Source organism: Danio aesculapii, chromosome 9 (genome assembly GCF_903798145.1).
Source record: "Danio aesculapii chromosome 9, fDanAes4.1, whole genome shotgun sequence".
NCBI lineage: Eukaryota > Metazoa > Chordata > Actinopteri > Cypriniformes > Danionidae > Danio > Danio aesculapii.
In genome coordinates this window covers 46176397-46199561 of record NC_079443.1, presented here as the reverse complement: position 1 = coordinate 46199561, position 23165 = coordinate 46176397, and the positions used below count along the sequence as shown (strand labels likewise).

Below are 23165 nucleotides of genomic sequence, written 5' to 3'. Positions count from 1 at the left end.
GTTATTATTATTATATGCATATTGTATAAGCATCTGTATTATAAGCAACTGTATTAGGCTATAACTCTTTTTTTTAACACACTTCGTTATTATCGTTAATTTATTCGTTGGCTGGAAATTAGAACTGAATTTAGAAATAGTTTTGAAACAAATCTTTGTGCTTAACAAACGAAATTAATTATTTATAGGCTAATGGATGTCTGTGCGTACAACACGTTTCCCTATCCACGAGAGTGAAAGCAAAAGTAAACAATGAGGAGGCTCATCTCTCATTCTCGCGCTGTAGATGCTCTATTTTACTGTTTTCTCTCTAGTGAAGGGTTCAGTTTTTCCACTTACAAAGCCATGTAAATAGCAAATGCGCTATGGCGCGGCGCAACTGGCTCTTAAAGGGAATGGGAGATGAGACTCTGATTGGTTTATTCTCAAAACACACATATAACTCATTAAGAAAATAAGCTCAACCCTTTTAGACCATGCGCCACGGTGCAAAGTGGATTTTTCCGTACTTATAAGCAAAAGTGGATTCTGACACGCCCTTAATGCGTTTGTGCCCTGCGCTTTGCACTTTGCGCATGAATCTTCAAAATAGAGCCCATTGTTTCAGATGTGTTTTCCACGACAATTTGACAAACAACTACATTATAACCTGTCATTGTCAACCTGTTATGACAACCTGCCATTTCCAAGACAATGAAATCTGTTAGTGTCTTGCATTACCAAGTCAACATAACTTCTCATAAATCTGTCATGATTGTCATAAGGTCATCATAATTGAGTCATGAATATTACCTGATCTATTTTTTTCTGTGGAATTTTTTTTGGCTTGCCATTTAAAATGAAAAGTGTCAATACTCTATCAAATACATTTATAACATTATCATTTCTATTTAATGATGTTTAATTACACTTGAATGACAAATTCAATTTGTACCACTGTATTTAAGGTTTAGAAAAATCCGTCATGACACAATTCTAATGGCCTTATGACTATCATAATTATGACAGATTTATGACAAGTTTTTCTGCCTTGGTAATGTCAAATTGTCATGACAAAGACATGTTGTTATGTATTTGTTTATGTCAAGTTGTCATAACAAGAACATCTGAAACAATGTTACCTTTACATTTAAATGTACATAACTGAGCGAATGACACTTAATGGCAGCTGTCATTAGCATGCATACAATCTCCTTCATCTTCATGATGTGACATAAAGGTTTCATGACTTATGAACACCCCCTTTAAGTAAAATGTTACCAATATCATTTGTTGACAAAATATATTGTATGTTATTGTACATTTTGGATTTGAAAAGTTGCAACGGCTTCATAACCCAACTTTCCTAACACAGGATTCGGTTCGTTTGTTGACAAAACGCTTCTTCCATACACCGACACCAATGAAGCAAAGCTCAAACACCCCTGCTCGGATAAAAATGAACCATGTCAGCCAGCATTTGGCTTTCAGCATGTACTTTCACTAACAGCAAATGGAAACGAGTTCAAAAATTTGGTAAACCAGCAGCATATATCTGGAAACCTGGACCCTCCAGAGGGAAGCCTGGATGCCATCATGCAAGCTGCCGTCTGCCTGGTGAGACTTACATTTTTGACAGACATTTTAACATGTTACATTATCCATTCTATGTGCTAAAGAATTATTTACAAGTCATGTGGTGTGAAACATGCCTGAATATATTAATCATGTAAACAATGTCTCTGTGCTTCATTATACACAATTGGTTATAGTGAGGGAAATAAGTATTGAAAATGTCACCATATTTCTCAGAAAACATATTTCTAAAGGTGACTGGAAATCTATAGAAATCCATTTATGCAAAGAAAGCAAAACTAATTAGTTAACAAATTAAGTTATGTGTAATAAAATGAAACGACGCAGAGAAGAAGTATTGAACACATGAAGAAAGGGATGTATAGAAAGGCAGTGAAAGCCCAGACAGCAGCTGAAATCTCTCAGTAGTTTCTGAGCAACCCTCTGCCGTTCGTAAGTGTAAAGGAATATTAGCTGCTTCAGTCCAACATCTACATTATCAGGAGGATGAAGATGAAACCAGGGTGGACATTTCAGCAAGACAATGATCCAAAACACAGTCAAGGAAACTTTCAAATGAAAAACAAAATAAAGCTGTAGAATGTCCCAGCCAATCACCTTTTGATAGACAAATACTTAATCAATACTTATTTCCACCAATGTTTATGAAGCTGTCTTCATGCTTGTTGCTCTTTATCATTTAAGTGAATACAAAGCAAATTGTGTTTCTTATGAACAGAAAGAGATTGGTTGGGGAAACAGCACTCGGCTGCTGGTGTTGGCCACTGATGACGGCTTCCACATGGCAGGAGATGGAAAACTCGCTGCCATTCTGGAACCAAACAATGAAACCTGTCAGCTGGTCAACAACAAGTACAGCAAGAGCAACATATGGGTATGATTTATGACTTCTAAATATTTATGTTATTTGAAAAGCAGAATCCAAGACAGTTATCATTGCAATTATGTGACACTGACATGGGCCTAAATATTCTGAATATAAAAATACATAGATTTTAAAAACATACTCAAAAGATCAACATCAAATGTTTTAAGTTTAAACAAAAATTTTGACTTAAAAACTACAGATTTATTTTGATACTGGTGAAAGACCAGATGTTTTTTTAAATACTGTAAGTTATTAGTGTAAAATATTCAATATGAGCACTGACAGCATCTGATCAAATGCCTAAAAAGTACAAATACAGCCTATTAGTTAATTAGTAGGTGTTATATATTACATTATATTCATTTTGGTCATACTTTATTTTATATACAACTATCGCTTTTAATCAACCCTTGATTGCTTATTTTTTTAGATGCTTAATAAGTAGTTAGTCATTAAGGTAGTAGTTTGGGTTCAGTATTGGGTAGGATTAGGGACATAGAATAAGATCCTACTTTATAAGTACTGAACAGACAATATCTTAATAGTTTGCAGGTGAGAATTAAATAATTAATTGAGTTGGTACTTAAAATACAATGTTACCTTAATCTTTTTATTAATAATTTTAAAAAATTTGTTATATTATATTATCGTAATTTGGTAAGCAGAATTACAGTAAAATCATCAATTAAATTTCAGCACTTCAACACATTCAAGCCCTCACAGTATTTGTAAACATTTGTACATCTCTATAGTTCATGTTTTTGGATTTCATCAATACTGTACCTTGATATCATTCATTCATTCATTCACTTTCTTTTCGGCTTAGTCCCTTTATTAATCTGGGGTTGCCACAGCGGAATGAACTGCCAACTTATACAGCATACTTTTTAGGCAGCGGATACACTTCTAGCTGCAACTCATCACTGAGAAACATCCATACACACTCATTCACACACATACACTACGATCAATTTTTATCATACCCAATTCACCTATACCACATGTCTTTGGACTTGTGGAGGGAAACCGGAGCACCTGGAGTAAATCAACGCAAACACTGGGAGAACATGCAAACTCCACACAGAAATGGCAACTGACAGTCGGTGCTCGAACCAGTGACCTTCTTGCTGTGAGGCGATTGTGTTTCCCACTGCGCCACCGCGTCGTGATCTTGATATCATATTAAATATAACAATAATATGATTTATGTTTCAGCACTACCCATCTGTATATAATAATAATATAATTCATGTTTCAGGACTACCCATCTGTCGGACAGGTTGCTCGCAAACTGGAGGAGCAAAACATACAACCAATTTTTGCCGTCACAAAAAAAATGGAAACTGTTTACACAGTAAGTAAAACAATTAATTACGGAGACCCTTATTTATAGTAAGTCTGCAATGGTGTGCTTGATTTGTTTCTTAACAGGAGCTGAGCAAACTGATCCCCAAATCTGCAGTCGGAGTCCTTTCTGAAGACTCCAACAATGTTGTCAACCTAATTGTGGAAGCATACAATGTGAGTGCATGTGATTTTTAACTTGCCTTCTTAAAGAATAATCGGCTCTTTTAACAACTTCCGTTAGAGTGAAACAGTTCAGTTTTATTATTTTTTAATCCATTCAGCTATTTAACTAAAATCATTTCTAGACCTGGTCAGAGCACTTTTAGCTTAACTTAGCATAGATCATTGAATCGGATTAGACCATTAGGATCTTGTTCAAACTTGACCAAAATGTTAGGATAATTTTTATATTTAAAGCTTGACAGAAAATGAAAAGCTGTTATTTCCTAGGCTAACAAGAAGCTATACTTTTATTTTGGAGTACATGTAATAATCAAGGAGTTTTGCTGCTATAACTTTGCTGCAGTGGATGCAATGATATTATGTAACAACCATGAAGAGATGAGAGACAATATGAGAGATGATCCAGAGCTATTTTAAGGCACAGTATATCATTGCTGCAGCCATGGTAAAGCAGTAAAATTCATTGATCATTACGCTGGAATAAGAGTATATTTCCTATCAGTGTAAAAAATATCAACTTTCATTTTCCGCATGGGCATAAATTTCATTTAACAGTGGGGGGGAGCAATGAATAAAAAAACTCTTATGAGCAACATTTGAAGGGGACAAAAATAATACAATGCTCATTTAGTAAATGCACAGCTAAACAATATGCTAATAGTCAATGTTAATGTTAAGTTAACATTATCCCGAGTCATCACAAATAAAACAATGCATGGGAGATGGCTTTGGCATGTTAGTTGCAGTGCACTATGCAACAAGCTATTGTAAACAAGCTACCGTTAACCTATTCATTCATTTTCCATCGACTTAGTCCCTTTTTTATAAGGGGTCGCCACATCGAAATTAACCACCAACTACACCAACTGTTTTACGCAGCGGTTGCCATTCTCACCCAGTACTGGGAAACACCCATTTATCCTTGCATTCACACACACACTCAGACACTACGGCCAATTTAATTTATTCAATTCACCTGTAGTACATGTCTTTGGACTGTGAGGGAAACTGGAACACCTGGAGGAAACCCACGCGAACACGGGGAGAACATGCAAACTCCACACAGAAATGCTAACTGACCCAGTCGGGCCTCGAACCAGCAACCTTCTGACCTTCAGCAACAGTGCTAACCACTGAGCCACCATGCATTAACTAGATAAGTAATAATTTAATCGCTCAAATAGCAGATTCATGGAAAATTACATCGGTCATCATCATTTTTGCCACAACTAATTAATGATAATTAATGCGAGTCTCCATCAACTACATTAAAGAGAATCGCATTTAAAGTGAATAAAATACCCTACTTACTGCCGTTGCCACACACCTGACTTGTGTGTAGATTAGATGAGATGAACTGGAAAAGCAGGCAGTGGGCCAAACCACTGTGAGAAAGGAGAGGGGGAACTCAACTGTTTCTAAATGCATTATTTTGGGGGGAGGGGGGGCTCTACTTACATTCAATTATTTTAGGTATACATACATTAATTTTTTACAATAGAGAGTATGATTTTTTTTTTTATGTTTTTTTTTTGGGGCAACCTTCGGATGCGGGGGGAGATGTTCCCTCCGTCCCTCTGGGAATTAAACCCATGATTGTCCATCAGTCTTAGTACACTATTTAACTACAGAAGACTTTAAATTAGAAAATTATCAAAACCAATTTGCTCATTTTTAAAGCAAGATGCTAATGATCTAATCCAAATTATCCGTGCTAAGCTAAGCTAAAAGTGCTCCTGCCATTGGGCTCAAAAATGGTAAAACTCAACTGTAAAACTAATGGTTATGGTAAAACTGAATGTAAAAATGAACTATAAAGGTAGAGTGTTCCTTTAATAGTAAAGCACAGTGATTTGATTTAATGTCCTTTGGGGTTTGAACAGAACTTAACCTCTGAAGTGATCATGGCCCATGATGCCCTCCCGAACTTCATATCTGTGAAATATGCATCACAATGTACCGGTGGAAAAACCCCCAGTGATGATGGGAAGTGTGATAATGTGACAATTGGACAGGAGGTGAGCAAGATTAGATGCCAGTATGCGAACTGAGATAGAAAGACAATTTATGCAAATGCAGCGATGCAAATATTGGTTCATCATTTTAGCAGATTGAAGCAAATGCTTACAAACGTACACTTACTTTAATACTTTCAGGTGATTTTTGATGTGACGGTGACAGTGGACAGATGCATCAAAGATCAGAGCTTCTCCATCGGGCCATTGGGCTTTAATGAAAAGCTGAAGGTGAACGTTCAGACTCTCTGCGAATGTGATTGTGGTGATCCCCCTGGACGACATTCTCACTGTAAAGGACAGGGTGAAGTTGTCTGCGGCAGCTGCAAGTAAGGGAAATGCATCATTTGATCAAATTTTTTATAATCACATTTCAGGTATTTACTCCTAAGGCCCTGGGTTAATCTTACAACAACATGTCTGGGTCATATGTATAATAATAAGAAGATATAATAATAAATTCATTATTTTGCATGAATATTTTTGTTGACAATTTTATAAGACTGAAATTGAGGATTTTGTTAATCTCATCAGTCTTATTAGTTAATACTTAATGCAACTTTTTAGGCCCATTACCATAAGCCATGCAATAAAGCATTGTATTTCTTATTTTATTCTTTATATTTTTTTACACTTTATTTATATTGCAAAAAGTTCTAATCTTTGTATAAATGGGTCAATTGTGACATACAGTATATCATTTTGGCACACTCAAATTAAATTTAGAAGTTTTATACACATAGAAAGCTATTTAAATTCAGGTAAAATGTCAACTTTAACATTTTGTTATGAAGCGGACAGGAGACAGAGGTAAGGAAACGTTAGGGTGTTTATTGAATGACAACAAGGAGCACATGAAGGATAGCCAGGAGGATCAGGAATGATGTTGGGGTCTTTTCCTCCGTGGCTGGGTAACAGGAATACACGAGGATGGACAGCACACACCAGATACAGCTGACAGAGGATGACACAGACTTGGAAGGACTGGAAGACAGGACGATTCGGGAGGACCAGGAAGACTAGGAGGAATACAAAGAGAACAGGTAAGTAAATCGTTTGTTTAGCTGAGGATGACTACGCTGAGTGGTCGCTCAGTTGTCCGCTTTCGTCGAGACGAGCCCGGACAATGAGCGACTGGAGTGCTGTGCTTTTATCTGGTGCTCGTGAATGTGATGCAGCTGTGTGCTCATTAGAAGTCAGGTGATGGTGATCTTCGTGAGTGGGGGTCGTGAGAGCCTGACCAATCCATGACAGTACCCCCCTCCCCAGGGCCCGCTCCTGAGGGCCGACACCTCCGACGCCGTGGTGGTCTCCCTCTGCCTCTAGGCGCTGGGAACTCAGGGTGGCTCTCATGAAACTCCACCATGAGACTAGGATCGAGAATATCAGCTCTGGGAACCCATGTCCTTTCTTCGGGGCCGTACCCTTCCCAGTCCACCAGGTACTCCAACTGGCCACCACGACGTCGGGAACGCAAGATCTCCTTCACTGCGTAGACGGCTCCTTCTTCTAGGAGCAGTGGAGGAGGGGGTTCCTCTTCGTGGTCAGGCTCTGTGGAGGGAAGAACAGGATCGTGATAGGGTTTCAGGAGTGATACGTGGAATGTAGGGTGAATACGGTAGTGAGAGGGTAATTGTAGTTTGTAGGTGACGGGGTTAACCTGTTCCACGATGGTGAAGGGACCAACAAATCGGGGACTTAACTTGCGAGAGGGCAGTCGCATGCGTATGTCCCGGGTGGATAGCCACACCTTTTGTCCGGGTGTGTATCTGGGTTCTTCAGACCTTCTTCTATCGGCGGTTACCTTGCTTCGACGGACTGCCCTCTGCAGATGTTGATGAGCCTCGTCCCAGACTCTCTCGCTCTCCCGGAACCAGTGATCCACTGCGGGGACATCAGATGGTTCGCCATCCCAGGGAAAGAGCGGTGGTTGGAAGCCCAGGACGCACTGGAATGGCGTGAGTCCGGTGGAGGGTTGCCGCAGTGAATTTTGGGCATATTCTGCCCAGCCCAAATACTGGCTCCAGGAGCTCTGGTGACCACTGCAGAAGGTCCTCAGGAACCGTCCCACCTCCTGAATCTTCCTCTCTGTCTGCCCGTTGGTTTGGGGATGATATCCAGAAGAGAGGCTGACGGCCACACCTAGGAGCTTGAAGAAGGCTTTCCATAGACGTGAGATGAACTGTGGACCTCTGTCCGACACAATATCTTCTGGAATACCAAATGACCTGAAGACTTGATTAAAGATATTGTCGGCTGTTTCAAAGGCTGTGGGAAGACCTTTCAGAGGGATTAGTTTGACAAACTTTGAGAATCTATCTACTATGACTAGAATACAGGTATTACCTTCTGACGAAGGGAGATCAGTGATAAAGTCCACTCCTAGGTGTGACCAGGGACGGTTCGGAATCGGCAAGGGATGGAGCTTTCCAGCGGGTAGATGACGTGGGCTCTTGGATTGGGCACAGTCCTTACAGCCCTGAACATATTGCCTCACATCCCTTGCCATGTTTGGCCACCAGAATCGTTGGGATACTAGCGAGAGAGTATTGTTGATCCCTGGATGTCCAGTGCCTAGCGAGGTATGTAAGGAGTGGATCAGATCTACCCGGTGTTCAGGTGGTATGAACTGCCGATGAGGAGGGCATCCCGGCGGAGCAGGGGCTTCCGGAGTGGCAACGACTGGAGGAGCGTTCCAGGTGATCGGACAAATGGAGATGTGTTCGGGAAGAATCTTCGTTGGGAGTTCTTCATGATCGTGATGCTCGTGTAAACGAGAGAGAGCGTCTGCTCTTAGATTCTTGGGTCCTGGACGATAGGAAATGGAGAAATCAAAACGTGAGAAGAAAAGTGACCATCTGGCTTGACGTGGACATAGTCTCTTGGCCTCTTTGATATATTGGAGGTTTTTGTGATCTGTGATCACCTGGAACGGATGTTTGGCTCCCTCCAACCAGTGACGCCACTCCTCCAAGGCTAGCTTGATTGCTAGCAGCTCCCTGTCTCCTATGCTGTAATTCTGCTCCGCCGGGCTCAACTTCCGAGAGAAATAGGCACAGGGATGCAGTCGGGGCGGTGTATCATGATGTTGAGATAATACTGCCCCGACGCCGGTGGTGGATGCGTCCACTTCCACCACGAAAGGAAGATTTGGGTCAGGATGAGTCAGGAGTGGGGCCCTTGTGAACTCCTTCTTAAGAAGGCGGAAGGCTGCGGCTGCTTCTTTGGTCCACTCCAGTCCTTTGGGTTTACCCTTGAGGAGATTAGTGAGAGGTGATGTAATCCTGCTGTAGTCCTTGATAAACCGTCTATAAAAGTTAGCAAACCCAAGAAACCTCTGGAGCTCCTTAATGGAAGTGGGTTCTGACCAGGATAGAACAGCCTCAATTTTCTTCCCATCCATACGTATACCGGTTTGATCAATGATGTATCCCAAGAAATGAATCGACTTCTGGTGGAATGAGCATTTCTCCGCTTTGAGGTAGAGGTGATGTTCTCTCAATGTGTGTAGGACCTCCGCAACGTGTTGGCGATGTTCGGCCTCACTCCGGGAGTAAATGAGGATGTCATCTATGTACACTATTACAAAGTGGTGAAGAAACTCCCGGAGGACTTCATGAATGAAGTTTTGGAATACGGAGGGGGCGTTGACCAGACCGTAAGGCATGACCTCATATTCATAGTGGCCAGTAGGGGTCACGAATGCTGTCTTCCATTGGTCCCCCTCACGTATTCTTATCAGATTATACGCGCTGCGGAGGTCCAATTTAGTGAAGACTTTAGCTTCTCGGAGCTGTTCCAAAGCGGCTGGTACCAGAGGAAGGGGATATCGGTATTTTACTGTACCGTTATTTAGGACCCTGTAGTCGATGCATGGACGCAGCCCTCCGTCCTTCTTGGCCACAAAGAAGAAGCTTGAGGCGGCTGGTGATTTTGAGTGACGTATGTACCCCTGACTCAGAGCCTCCCTTATGTAATCTTCCATTGCCTGATTCTCTGGAAGCGAGAGCGGGTAGATCCTACCTCTTGGCAACTGGGCATCTGGAACTAGGTCGATCGCGCAGTCCCATGGCCGATGCGGCGGTAGCTGGGAAGCTCTCTTGGGGCAGAAGACATCATGAAAGGAGCTGTACTCCTTAGGAATGTGGATAGACTGCTTCTCAGGAGGGCTCTCGACCGATGTTGCAAACAAAGAAATGGGGTTCCGACCTTGAAGAGGGAGATTTGGAAAACAGGTAGGTGTACATCCAGATCCCCATTTCTTTATCTCTCCTGTGCCCCAAGAGATGATGGGATCGTGCTTCACCAGCCACGGGCGCCCTAGAATGATGTCCATATTTGCACCCTCCAGAACCAGAAATTGAATCCTCTCTTGATGTAACAGCCCCACTTGAAGAAGGATGTCTTCGCATTGTCGATGGATACGGGTCGAAGATCGAGTGCACTGGGTTATCGGTTGTATCTGGTATATATGCGAGGACGCCTCAGTACGGAGGTGGAGTTGACGACAGAGGGATTGGGAGATGAAGTTCCCTGCTGACCCGGAGTCGATGAGGGCTGTGACAAGGAGAGAAATAGAGGCAGTAGTTATTTGTACGGTGGTAGTAAGTGGTTTACATTGTTCAATATTCGTACTGAATACACTCACTGAAGTCCGAATGGGACGAAGGGGACACTCCATACGGGTGTGTCCACTGACACCGCAGTATAGACACAGACCCCGGGTCAGCCTCCTCTGTCGTTCCGCTGATGTCAGTCTTCCAGACTCTATTATCATGGGTTCTGGTTCTGGAGAGGCTGTTGACTCAGGCGATTGGAGGAGTGCAGACGAGGGGGTGATGGTGTCCTGTTGATAGGAACGGAGACGATCGGAACATCGGAGAGAATGTTGGATGAATCTCTCCAGACCCATTGTATCATCTAATGTGGCCAGCTGGATTCGGAGAGTGGGTTCCAAGCCGAGCCGGTACGTGGTCAACAACGATCTCTCATTCCATCCACTTGCAGCTGCTAGAGTGCGAAACCGGAGAGCATATTCCTGTGTAGATAGAGTACCTTGCTTTAGATGATACAGCTGCTCTCCAGCGGCTACTTCCCCATCAGAACGTCCAAACACCTCTTTGAAATACTCCGTGAAGGTAGTGATGGAATTCATGACCGGCCCGGCTTGGTTCCAGATCGTCTCAGCCCATTTAAGTGCAGGTCCAGAGAGTAGTGATACGATGTAGGCGATCTTTGACTTATCTGTGGGATATAGAGAAGGTTGCATTTCGAATATGAGGGAACATTGTAACAGAAAACCATTGCACTCCCCCGCTCCGCCTGAGTAGGGCGCTGGTCGGGCCATGGGACTGGAAGGAAGGGCCGAAGAAGAAACTGTGGAGGCGGAAGTGCTCGGTGCTGGTGGTGCGTTGGAAAGTGGAGCTGGTGGCTGTAGAATCCGCTTCAACTGGTCCACCAGCTCTTGAAAGTGATCGAGGGTGCTCATGTTGTCGTCGTTATGGGTCCGGGCTTCTGTTATGAAGCGGACAGGAGACAGAGGTAAGGAAACGTTAGGGTGTTTATTGAATGACAACAAGGAGCACATGAAGGATAGCCAGGAGGATCAGGAATGATGTTGGGGTCTTTTCCTCCGTGGCTGGGTAACAGGAATACACGAGGATGGACAGCACACACCAGATACAGCTGACAGAGGATGACACAGACTTGGAAGGACTGGAAGACAGGACGATTCGGGAGGACCAGGAAGACTAGGAGGAATACAAAGAGAACAGGTAAGTAAATCGTTTGTTTAGCTGAGGATGACTACGCTGAGTGGTCGCTCAGTTGTCCGCTTTCGTCGAGACGAGCCCGGACAATGAGCGACTGGAGTGCTGTGCTTTTATCTGGTGCTCGTGAATGTGATGCAGCTGTGTGCTCATTAGAAGTCAGGTGATGGTGATCTTCGTGAGTGGGGGTCGTGAGAGCCTGACCAATCCATGACACATTTAAAGTAACTTTTGTGAAAATAAAAAAATACATGAATTGATGTTCCATCCTCATTCAGCATATAAATGCATAAAACAATACAGAAGATACTTATTTTGACCTGTACTTGTGGAAACTAAAGAAGAATAAGCAGTGCTTGTAAATGAATAATTCCCAGAACAAAACCAGGAAATTAAAGTGACTTGACCAGCGTCCACCAAACAATTTTTAGTTTTCCCAGAACATTACGTCATAAAACAGTGAGAGCGTAAAAATAGAGCATCATATTTCTGAACGGTCTTTAATTATTTTATGCCATATAATGTTATAGGTCAGTCATGGGTAATAAAAACATGTAGCTACAAACATAAGTTGTGTGAACAATCACTATTCAGTTCACTTCCCCATTATGTGCCAAGTGAAAAATAATAATGAAATTATTCACTCAGTCTGATCTTCAAAAAGTGCCCACAGTACCTCTTCTGCCATGTTTTCTGGCTGACTTGAGATCACTTTGCATGTCTCCCGCTATCCGCTATCCTATCCATTTTAAAAAATGAATATATGCTTGACTGCCCTTTTGAAAATACAGATGTTATTTAGGTAGGCCCAATGCCATTATTTATTTTCGCTGATTACTGCGCGTAAAACAATGAGAGTGATTGTACACATAAGAAAGCCGATTGGCTGAAAATATTGTTGAGAGCCAATAGTTTAAAGTGACTTTTGCTTTAACTTGCACATGGTGACTATCATCATGTGTACGCACGCACACACACAATCCACACAGCCTTCTCTCTCTCTGTCTCTCTCTCTCTCACTCTCTCTTACACACACATGTACAGTAGGTGTTCACTACGCAAAAGTTAATGGCTGATCCATTAAAATAAGTACCGGAACGCAAAACATGAATATCTGACATTTTCCGGAACAGGATCCGGCTCAAATTAAGCACTGAGAATAAGTGACCATAATACATTTCACCATATCTCAATAAGCTATTAATCATTGGTTAAAAACGAATTGGTAAAACCTAGTGATTTGAAGCATAGTGAAATATAAAAGTATAAAGACTTAAATAATGAAATTTTAATCATTTAAAAAAATGTGTTGCTTCACTGTAATCCTTATCTAGTTTTATAATGTCATCAAAAAATATGGTAATGAAATACCAAAATGTATGACTGAATAGAAAATGTTCTTGATTTTTACTTTGGTGGTTTTTTGTTTTTTTGGGAGGTGAAAATAGGAGAATGACAAACACTAAAATGTCCAGTAATTCATTTCATTTAATGTAATTCTTGTTTGCAAATTTCAAAACCATAAAATATTATTAAATTAAATTATAGCTTGAAGCAAACTCCAACATGTGACAAATCTGTCAATGTAACTAAAATCATTCTAAAATTTAGCAAAGAAAACTGGTGAGCACTGTTGCCTCACAGCAAGAAGGTCGCTGGTTTGTGTCCCAGCTGTGCCAGTTGGAGTTTGCATGTTCTCACTGTGTCTGCGTGGGTTTCCTTCGGGTGCTCCAGTTTCCCCCATAGTCCAAAGACATGTGGTACAGGTGAATTGAATAAACTAAATTAGCCGTAGTGTATGTGTGTGAATGAGTGTGTATGGGTGTTTCCCAGTACTGGGTTGCAGCCGGAAGGGCATCCGCTGCATAAAGTAAATGCTGGAATAGTTGGCGGTTAATTCCACTGTGGCGACCTCTGAAATAAAGACTTAGTCGAAGGAAAATAAATTAATGCATGAATTTAAATTTAGAAAAATTGCAAATGAAATTAAGAAACCTTTCTGTGCCCACAGGTGTGATTCTGGTTTCATAGGACAGCTTTGTGAATGCACAATAGGTAAAAAAGACGAGGCCTCATTTAAAGCCCAGTGCCGGAAAGACAATGGCACTGAATGTGAAGGAAAAGGAGACTGTGTGTGTGGACGGTGTCAGTGCCATTTGACAGAGGGTAACGGACATTTCTATGGCGAACACTGTGAATGCGACGATGAACACTGTGAAAAGTTTGACAATAAACAGTGTGCAGGTGATTTTTTTTAAATAGTTGGGGGTTTTTTTGGAAAGTAAAAGGTGTCTAATAAGTTATTCTTTAAAATACAGGAGAGGTCAAAATTATTAGCCCAAATATTCAAATATTTCCCCAATAATGGTTAACAGAGCAAGGAATTTACACAGTATTTGCTATAATATTTTTTCTTCTGGAGAAAGTCTTATTTGTTTTATTTTGGCTAAAATAAATGCAGTTTTTATATTCTTCAAACCATTTTAAGGTCATTATTATTAGCTCCCTTAAGCCATATTTTTCCGATTGTCTACAGAACAAACCATCATTATACATTGACTTACCTAAATGCCTCTAGTATCTTGAAAAATATCATGTAAAATATTATTTACTAAAATCATGGCCAAGATAAAATAAATCCGCTATTAGATATTAGTGATTAAAACTATTATGTTTAGAAATGTGCTGAAGAAAATCTTCTTTCCATTAAACAGAAATTGGGGAAAAATATACAAGGGTCTAATAACTCAGATTGGCTAATAATTCTGACTTCAACTGTATGTGTAAAGTGAGTATTTTTTACAGGTCATGGCAAGTGCAAATGTGGCAAATGTGAGTGTGATGAAGGCTATGAAGGAACAGCTTGTCACTGTGCTAAATCCGACAATGAATGCAAGATTGAAGGATATGTTTGTTATAACCGCGGTACATGTGAATGTAACCAGTGCAAATGTGAAAGGGGATACAAGGGGCTCTACTGCAAAACCTGTCCTACATGTCAACGTCCGTGTCAAGAGTCAGGGTAAGAAAACTTTTCAAAGCTGCCATCCACAATAAATTATTCATCAAGCAAAATACACATATTTTCCATCATTGCATAATAGCAGTGAGAGGATTATTACTAATTAATCTCATTCTGTTAGCGAATAATAAATATATAAATATTTTCCAGGCATGTTGCATCTTAAATAAAGATATACTTCAGTGTAATCTTTTATATATGGCAGTGTTTCAATTATATTTAAAAAATGTACAGTGGAGATAAACATTTGAGAATGAAGTGCAATTTTGTAAATTTTAGTCACTATTTAGTCATAGAGTGTATTTGAATAATCCTAGAAGTGAACGAGTTTTAAAGAGTCAATTATGAGTTACATACAGTCAAACTGATTAGCCCTCCTGTTAATTTTTTTTTTATTTTTCAAATAATTCCCAAATGATGTTTAACAGAGCAAGGAATTTTTCACAGTATTTCCTATAATATTTTTTCTTCCAAAGAAAGTTTTATTTATTTTTTCTGAGTACATTGTAGCTGTTTTTGTAGCCTGTGGCTTAAAATGCAAATGAGCTGCTTCTCCCCGCCCACCGTTCCCACGTGCATGTCTGTGTTACATTCCATAAACAACAGTCAGTGATATACCTGCCAACACTCCTGTTTTTTTTCTGGGAGTCTCCAGTATTTCAGACCAATCCCCCTGCTCCCTCCCGTTTTGTTATTTCTCCTTGAAAACTCCCGTAATCCCCCCATAAACCCCCCCCCCCCCCCCCAAAAAAAAATGGGTGAGACCCTTTCAGTCATAGCAAGAAAAGCTGGTCATTCCAAATCTGTGACTTATAAAATATTGTGTCTTTATGCAAGTGGGCATTTTTTTGGTGCTGAATGTGGTAAGGGCCTGTCTTGGTATAACGCGTCTCAATTTTTAAGAGAACATGGGCTGAAAGGCAACTGTGTAGAGACCCAAACTCTCATCAGAAAAAGCTAAACTAGTCTTTTTCTGAGGAGCATGTTGTGTTTAACTTATTTGGGTCAGACGGGAAATATTATGTTTGTTGACTGAACCCAATGAGGTATATGCACACAGACTTTTAACTTCTGTCACCCAGGGCTTTCGATAAATTGTCATCCCATACAAAATCGCACCATTTAAGATCTGATTTCTTAAAAAAATCAGCGATCATCACTGCCTGATTTATATATGATATAAAGTGGGTTTAGGACCAAGCAAGAAGCACTGCATTAAATTCTATTTTTCTGCACCATGTCTTTAAAATATGGATATTAATTTTACCACAGTATTTTCAATGGAGTTTCTGCACTAACCTGTTGCTAATGATGGCGCCTGTGTTTAAATGGGTTTCGTCTCGTTTTACACTTTGACAACCAAATGGATGCTTAAGTCTATTTAACTAATTATTTTTTAATTACAATATCAATGCTGTAAAAGGAACCGTATAAAATTGAAAATGGTCACATAAACCTTTCACCAGAAGTTCACCATTGGCTGAAAAACACTAGCTGTGCATTAAAGAGGTCAGTAAAAGGTGAAGGAAGTGATGTGGTTGGGGTGTGTTTTCTGCACCAGGAGTTGATCTTCTTATACTGATATACGCAGAATGAATGTACATTTTTAGCCTTCTGCAACAGTCAGTTCCTTCCCTCCATTCAATCATCAAAACAGGTAAAGCAGTTTCTTGAAGCTAAAAACATTGAAATAATGAAATGGCAGTCCAGAGTCCTGATCTAAACCAAATTAATAATCCCTGGAAAATCTTAAGCAATAATGTCACGGCTTAGAAATCCAGTACATTTATTGAATTGTAGAAGAGACTAAACAAAATAATAGAGTAGTGTTAGAGACTACTGATGTCCCCCTTGTGAGACATTAATGGCTGTTGTTACTTTAATTTTGATCACTGTATTATCCACACACACACCTTTTAATTAAAGTGCCTTCAGTTGTTTTGAAAAACTCTGTTCTTCTAGCATTCTAGTAGTTTCAACAAACATTTTTTTTGAAGATTATTTCTGATGTTCATGGACTATTCTCTAATTTTGACCTCCACTGTATATATAAAAAATCTAAATACAATATAATAATAATATTTTATATTTTTACAAATAATATTTTAAATACAATATAGAAATCAAATAACATTTTATGCTTTAAATTTGCTATGTTTTTAAAACAGGAGCTGTGTTGAATGTTTGGCCTTTGGGACTGGACCGTTTGAAAAGAACTGCAGTTTAGCCTGTAAACATCTGAATTTTAAGACCGTTGAAAAACTGGTCAAGAGTGATTGCAGAGTCAAAGATAAAGAGGGCTGCTGGATGGCTTTTACAATGACAGAAGAACCTGGATTTGACCGCTACTTTGTCAGTGTCCTTAAAGACAGAGGTATACAATATCTGCAATTTTACAACATGTACAAGTTACTTGGATCCTCTCACTATTCACCATCATCCAGTCATTCCAAACACTGCTGAAAAAGAAATTTCACACTTTACTTTAAGGTTGTATTATTTAATGTTAGTCAATGCATTTACTAACATGAACAAACAATGAACAATTAATTTATTACAGTATATGTTTATGTTTGTTAACGTTAATGAAAAATACAGTTCATTGTTAGTTCATGTTAACTGATGGTTAGGCCCACACATAATCTGTGCACGCAGATTTCCGCAGATTTTTAGCTCATCATTGATTATGTTTATTTACTTATGTAAATGTGTGAAAATTCATATTTAATCAGTTTTTAAATAAATTTCAGTAATATTATGGATTAACATGGAAATATTTGTATGATTTATTTACAATACAGTTTGTAAAGTAATATTTTCTGTGTTTTAGTAGATATGGTATATAAGAAACTTGCTTTGTTTACCAAATAAAATGAATCTAATTTGATTTGCATTGTAAACATTAAATACTGTAAATGTATTATTTTTTTTATTAAGTTTTTAGTTATGATACTCCTAAAGTCATTCTGCATAAATCTGCAGATTTTTAACAAAATTATGCACAGAAATAGTCCGCAGATTCTATCTGGCCTTATTCATGGTGCATTAACTAATATTAACAAGTATAAATTTGGATTTTAATAAGACATTAACATATGTTAAAATATGATTAACTATATGCTGTACAGGTATTATTCAAGTACAAGTACATGTTAGTAAATAACCAACATTAGCTAATGAAACCTTATAGTAAAGTGTGACCAATTTTTATAAAACAATACCGTAATTTATAAGGACAAAAATTATAAAAGCTGCCATTTTTGGAGCTTTAAAGCATACTGTAGATAACGGCTGTTTGTAACAACTTGAGGTTGAGTAAATACTTACAGAATTATTATTATCATTATTGTCCTTGCATCATGTTTAAAACTGTAAATGAAAAGCTTTCTACCTTCACATTTCTCGTGATAGAATGTCCCGAGGGGCCAAACATTATAGCCATTGTCGGAGGATCTCTGGCTGGAGTGGCATTGATTGGTCTCCTGATGCTCCTCATCATCAAGGGTGTTTTGTATGCAAGCGACCTTAGAGAATGGAGGAGATTTGAAAAAGACAGAAAACACGAAAAGACTTCTGTAAGTTCCATTTCTTCATATATAAAAGGTTTTCAGTCAAACTCCTGCATGACATTTAATTAAGCAGATGATGTTTTCCTCTTTGCAAACAGGGTACCAATCCATTATTCCAGAATGCCACAACCACTGTTCAAAACCCAACATTTTCTGGAGATTCATGAGAAAATTTGGTTTGAAGCACAGTGTGGATGTGTATTAATTATTAATTCACCAGGCAGATAAAGAATTATGCAACTAAATATCCTTTTTAACATTGAAAGTTTGTGCGTTTGTCAAATCGTTTACATTTTAGAAGCTCTCTGTGAGTTAATATTCTATGTTTCAGAGTCCATCTATATTCAGATGTATGAAAATGATGTGATTGTTATGTAATGCTTGTGTATTGCATTTTACAGATTCTTTGTTATGAAACTATTACTTAATTAACATATGTTAGCTTTCCATGTTATTAAAATTGAGAACTGATCATTTGCTTAGCTTTGCATTGTAACCTGCCTATTGGGCTTTCAATGTTAATAACATCTAACTTATGTGTAACTTATGCCTCTCAAGAATAAGCATTTGTATTAACACAGGCTTATTGGGAATATGTGCTCAGGGCTATATTTTTGAGAAACAAGAAATATGTGTCCGGGGGATCAACTCATGTGACTGGTACCTCGGTACTAATGGGACGGACCTGGGTCTGTTAAAAGAAACCAGGTAAGGAATACAAAATAAATAGCAGTGTGGAATCTTGGTAAAAGCATGCAGAAGTGACTCTAGTTTGCTTTTGAAAACACTATTGGTTGGGTTTAGGGATTTAGGGTGTAGTGTGTGGGTGAGTTGATATCAAGCTGGTATGCATGACCAGATTCTCTCATGGATGTGCACGAAAAGGACGTTGATATTGACAAAAAAACACTGTGGTGGATTTACAAGAAATTAGCATATGAGAAAATGTGCACCAGTAACATATTTGAGAACATATTGCATACTGTAGTGGATGGGTGAAAACAAAAACTGCAAGCAGACGTAGCGCAGGGTACATCTTTCTCTGTTCTCAATAATGTAGCCCTGGACACATATTTACAATGAGCCTGGGTTGATTTGTATATAAGAGCTGTGTAATGTATTAAATATTAGTAAAGTTGATTTTACGACTGCATTTTGCAGGAATTCCCTTGTGGACTATCCGTGTAGTACTTGTATGCCAAAAAGGTTTTATTGTATTTGCAAATTTTGCGTAAAGTTTGATTTCTGTAATCGATTCATTTGTTCCGAAACAAGGATTAAAATTGTTACGTTGTTGCTCTTTGTTCTTGGTGCGGTTCGCTTTCACACGGCAAAGTTTCTAAACGGACCAAAATAGCTAAAACAAGTCATGTGTGAGTAAACTCTCCTCACATTGGTCAGAGTTTCACGGGTTATTTTGTCCCGCTCAGCTGTCATGCATCCTTATTTAGGTTATGACGATGGAGCAATAAGGGTGTCTGAAGAGCGAGGAGGGATGCGGTGGGGAGGGGTGAGAAGGGTACGCAATGTATTTGAGGACCGGGAGGGAGACGCGCGATTTCCGGGAGATTATCACTTGTTTGCACTCGTTCCGGGAGACTTGGGATGTCTGGAATGACCTCCCGCTCTACTCATAATTCTCTCTTCATATAGCCGTATGCCTGTTACATATCCATAAAACACTGTGATATAGCCAGTCTCGGATCGTATCGCTTTCTCACTACAAACGATCCGCTCCAGAATTCGTTTCAGTCGAGCCGAGACCACCAGGCGATCTCGGACCCATTGATTTGGCACAGACCTGAGCTAGAGCTGCACAATTAATCGAAAAAAGATCATGATCTCGATTCGACCCCTAGACAATCTTAATCCAGCATTTCCACGATTCTGCCAATCATATTTTCATGTTCAGGAGAGAAGCACAAGTCTTTTCATTGTTTCACATACATTGCTCAGCGACACCTCTAAATGATGTTAAAAGAGTCACATACTGTATTTATAAGGTATAATTTACCTAAAAACGTCATTTTTGTCTTCATATATGATGTATTCGCGGCTGGGAAATCACACATGAGCTGCTGACCGTGAGCTGTTACCACAGAGAGGGCGGGTGCACACCCTACTTAATGATAGATGCGCGCGTCTACTTTAGTGAACAGAACCTGCATAGGCTGTGAGTAACAGGTAATGAAGTTGTAAATAATGTTCAGTTTGTGGCACAGAGTAATCGTGTAAGAGCCGCGCGAACTATGAACAGCACTTAGCAGTGAAAATAAATACCGAAAGCGTGCACATCATTTAAATGATCATATCGCATTTTAGAGTTATCATTGCGACAAGCGTTTGATATGTTTTTTCGTTCGTAGCGAGAACACAGTTATGCATGAAAATAAATGTTTACAGTGTCAGTGTAACTACTCTAGCCTATATAATGTTGATTTTACCAGTGAATTAAATCGTCTAATAATGTTGTCAATGACAGATTGCAAGCATATATCTCAAACATAATTCAACATCCGAATTATTATAAGTAGAATAGAATTATTTATAGAAACCAGTAGACCTACACATATTATTATTATTATTGTTGTTTTACCATATGTTTGAGAAAAAACAATAATAATTGCCGACTCATATTAAGCTTTATTTTATATCTACAGAACTGTGAGAAAATCGTGATCTTTATTTCAAGCAAAAAAAATTGCGATTGTCATTTTAGCCAGAATCGTGCAGCTCTAATCTGAGCGCGATTGCTGGTTTCACATATGTCAAACAAACCGCGCTAACTGGGCAAACGAGACAGGTTCCGAAACAAAAGTCTAGGTGTGAAAGCACCCTCAGTGTTTAAAAAAAAAAAAAAACAGAAAAAAACGCCCCCTGATTTTTCCTCATTTTTAGATTTTACCACAATTTCACCCTGTTATTTACTTGTTTGGAGGTAATGGGTCAGCTGATAAGCGAGAAAAGGAACGGCGGCATACCACCCCATAGTGTTCGTTTTAAAGACGAACATACCTGCGGCTACATAATTCGCAATCTCCAGAAATGTATGTGGGGCTACATTTTCAGAATGAGCCCATGTTGGTTACAGGGGAAATGCAGGCTACAGCTCTGGGTAAAAAGCTGTTTCTCAGCCTGTTTGTGCATGTCCTGATTGTTCTGTATCTTTTGCCTGATGGAAAGGGCACAAACAGTTTGTGTCCTGGATGGGTTAGGTCCTTGCTAATGTTCCTAGCTTGTTGTGTACTTTAGATGGCTTACATTGTTAAGGTTGGGGAGCTTAGTTCCTACAATCTACTGTAAAGTCTTGACTATCCGAGCCAGTTCTCAGATTATCTGTAGTGCAGCTGGTATACCACACTGTGACAAAGAGAATACTCTCTGTCATACTCCGGTAAAAAGAAAGTAAATTGTCCTTATTGAGTTTTCTGAGGAATAAAAACCTCTGCTGTGCTTTTTGTGGGAAGTGTTAATGCTCCATCGCTTTGTGATGTACAGAGCCAGGAATTTGACATTGGCAACCCTCTCAACCTCAAAAGGGGGTGGGGGTGTTGTTTTCTTTGCTCTCCTACAGTCCACAATGGTTTCTTTTGTCTTTGTGGTGTTCAAAACCAGATCGCCATCCACACCCCACTAAACCAGATGTTCAACCTCCTCCCTGTAGTGTATCTTATAATTTTCTGAGATCAATAATGTGGTGTCAGCAGCAAACTTTCAGATAAAACAAGACCAAAAAATAAAAAAAACAAGTAAATAAGACGGTGAGAATGTGGTAATATCTGAAAATGTGGTAAATACCAGGCAGCTGCGAGGGCTTTTCCTTTTTTGGATTGCTTTTGAAAACAATGTCGATTGGGTTTAGGTAAGGGGGTGAGTGGGGTGATTGGTCACTCAGTCAGTCAGTGAGTCGACAGCAGCCTTTACCCTGCGAGAATTGCAGGTGTGAATGTTACTCGCAAGAGTAATTTGAGAGAAATTTGAGATCTGAAAAAGCATACACAGCGCCCTCTGGTGGATTCTTGCAAAGACAAAAAATTGTACCTCCTGAGAGACATTTTGTACTCTCCAGAAATGTATACAAGGGTACGTATCCATAATGAGCCTGGGTTGCAACAAACTTCACTATGATGTTAGAGGAGTGGATAGTTTTGCAGTCCTGCATGAATAAAGTGAAAAGGGTTGGACTGAGGACACAGCCCTCTGGTATTGGTGAGAAAATCCAGGATCCATGAACATAAGTGCACATAAGTGCTGGTTGTAGCCAAGAGTTGAAGATTTCTTTGTTTAGACATCAATTAGATGTCTATTAAACACAAAACATGTTGGCTGGTTAAAACTGCTAAAACTCAACAATAAAGTGTAAAAAATGCTTGAGTTTTTACCATGTTTTTGATCAAATAAATGCAGCCCGTAGCTCCAATACACCACTTATCTCATTTTTGATTGCGACTTGTAAAAAGCATTTACGTCCTTGTCCTTTTTTATGAGCCATTTTCCAAAACTTTAAAGACACCTGACTCTTCATTTGATAAACACTTTATTCGTGACACACACTCTGACAATTTTAAGTTAAGTTTAATTCATTTAAGTCATATGTTTACATACAACTTGCAGAAAAAAAAGAGAAAAATATATTTCAAATTGCATGCTGACCTTAAATAATGTAGTTAGTTGTCTGCAAGCATCAGTGTTTATTGAAATTGAAATAAGATAAAAAAAAACAAATTGAAATTGAGATAAATAATATATATATATATATATATATATATATATATATATATATATATATATATATATATATATATATATATATATATA

General features: G+C 39.2%; 1 protein-coding gene across 2 annotated transcripts in view; it reads left to right on the top strand.

Annotated features, from left to right (window-relative positions):
* The window catches only part of itgb2 (integrin, beta 2), a 29045-nt gene extending 9452 nt beyond the window's left edge, over nucleotides 1–19593 (top strand). For both annotated transcript variants that reach the window (XM_056465872.1, XM_056465873.1), the window contains exons 6-16: nucleotides 1355–1596; nucleotides 2294–2449; nucleotides 3702–3797; nucleotides 3875–3964; nucleotides 5857–5991; nucleotides 6130–6317; nucleotides 13768–14000; nucleotides 14562–14778; nucleotides 16947–17152; nucleotides 18190–18353; nucleotides 18446–19593. In XM_056465872.1, the coding sequence (XP_056321847.1) occupies nucleotides 1355–1596; nucleotides 2294–2449; nucleotides 3702–3797; nucleotides 3875–3964; nucleotides 5857–5991; nucleotides 6130–6317; nucleotides 13768–14000; nucleotides 14562–14778; nucleotides 16947–17152; nucleotides 18190–18353; nucleotides 18446–18514 (1796 nt within the window). In that variant the 3' untranslated portion in view covers nucleotides 18515–19593. The remainder of the gene's footprint in view (nucleotides 1–1354; nucleotides 1597–2293; nucleotides 2450–3701; nucleotides 3798–3874; nucleotides 3965–5856; nucleotides 5992–6129; nucleotides 6318–13767; nucleotides 14001–14561; nucleotides 14779–16946; nucleotides 17153–18189; nucleotides 18354–18445) is intronic.
* Nucleotides 19594–23165: the final 3572 nt, after the last annotated feature.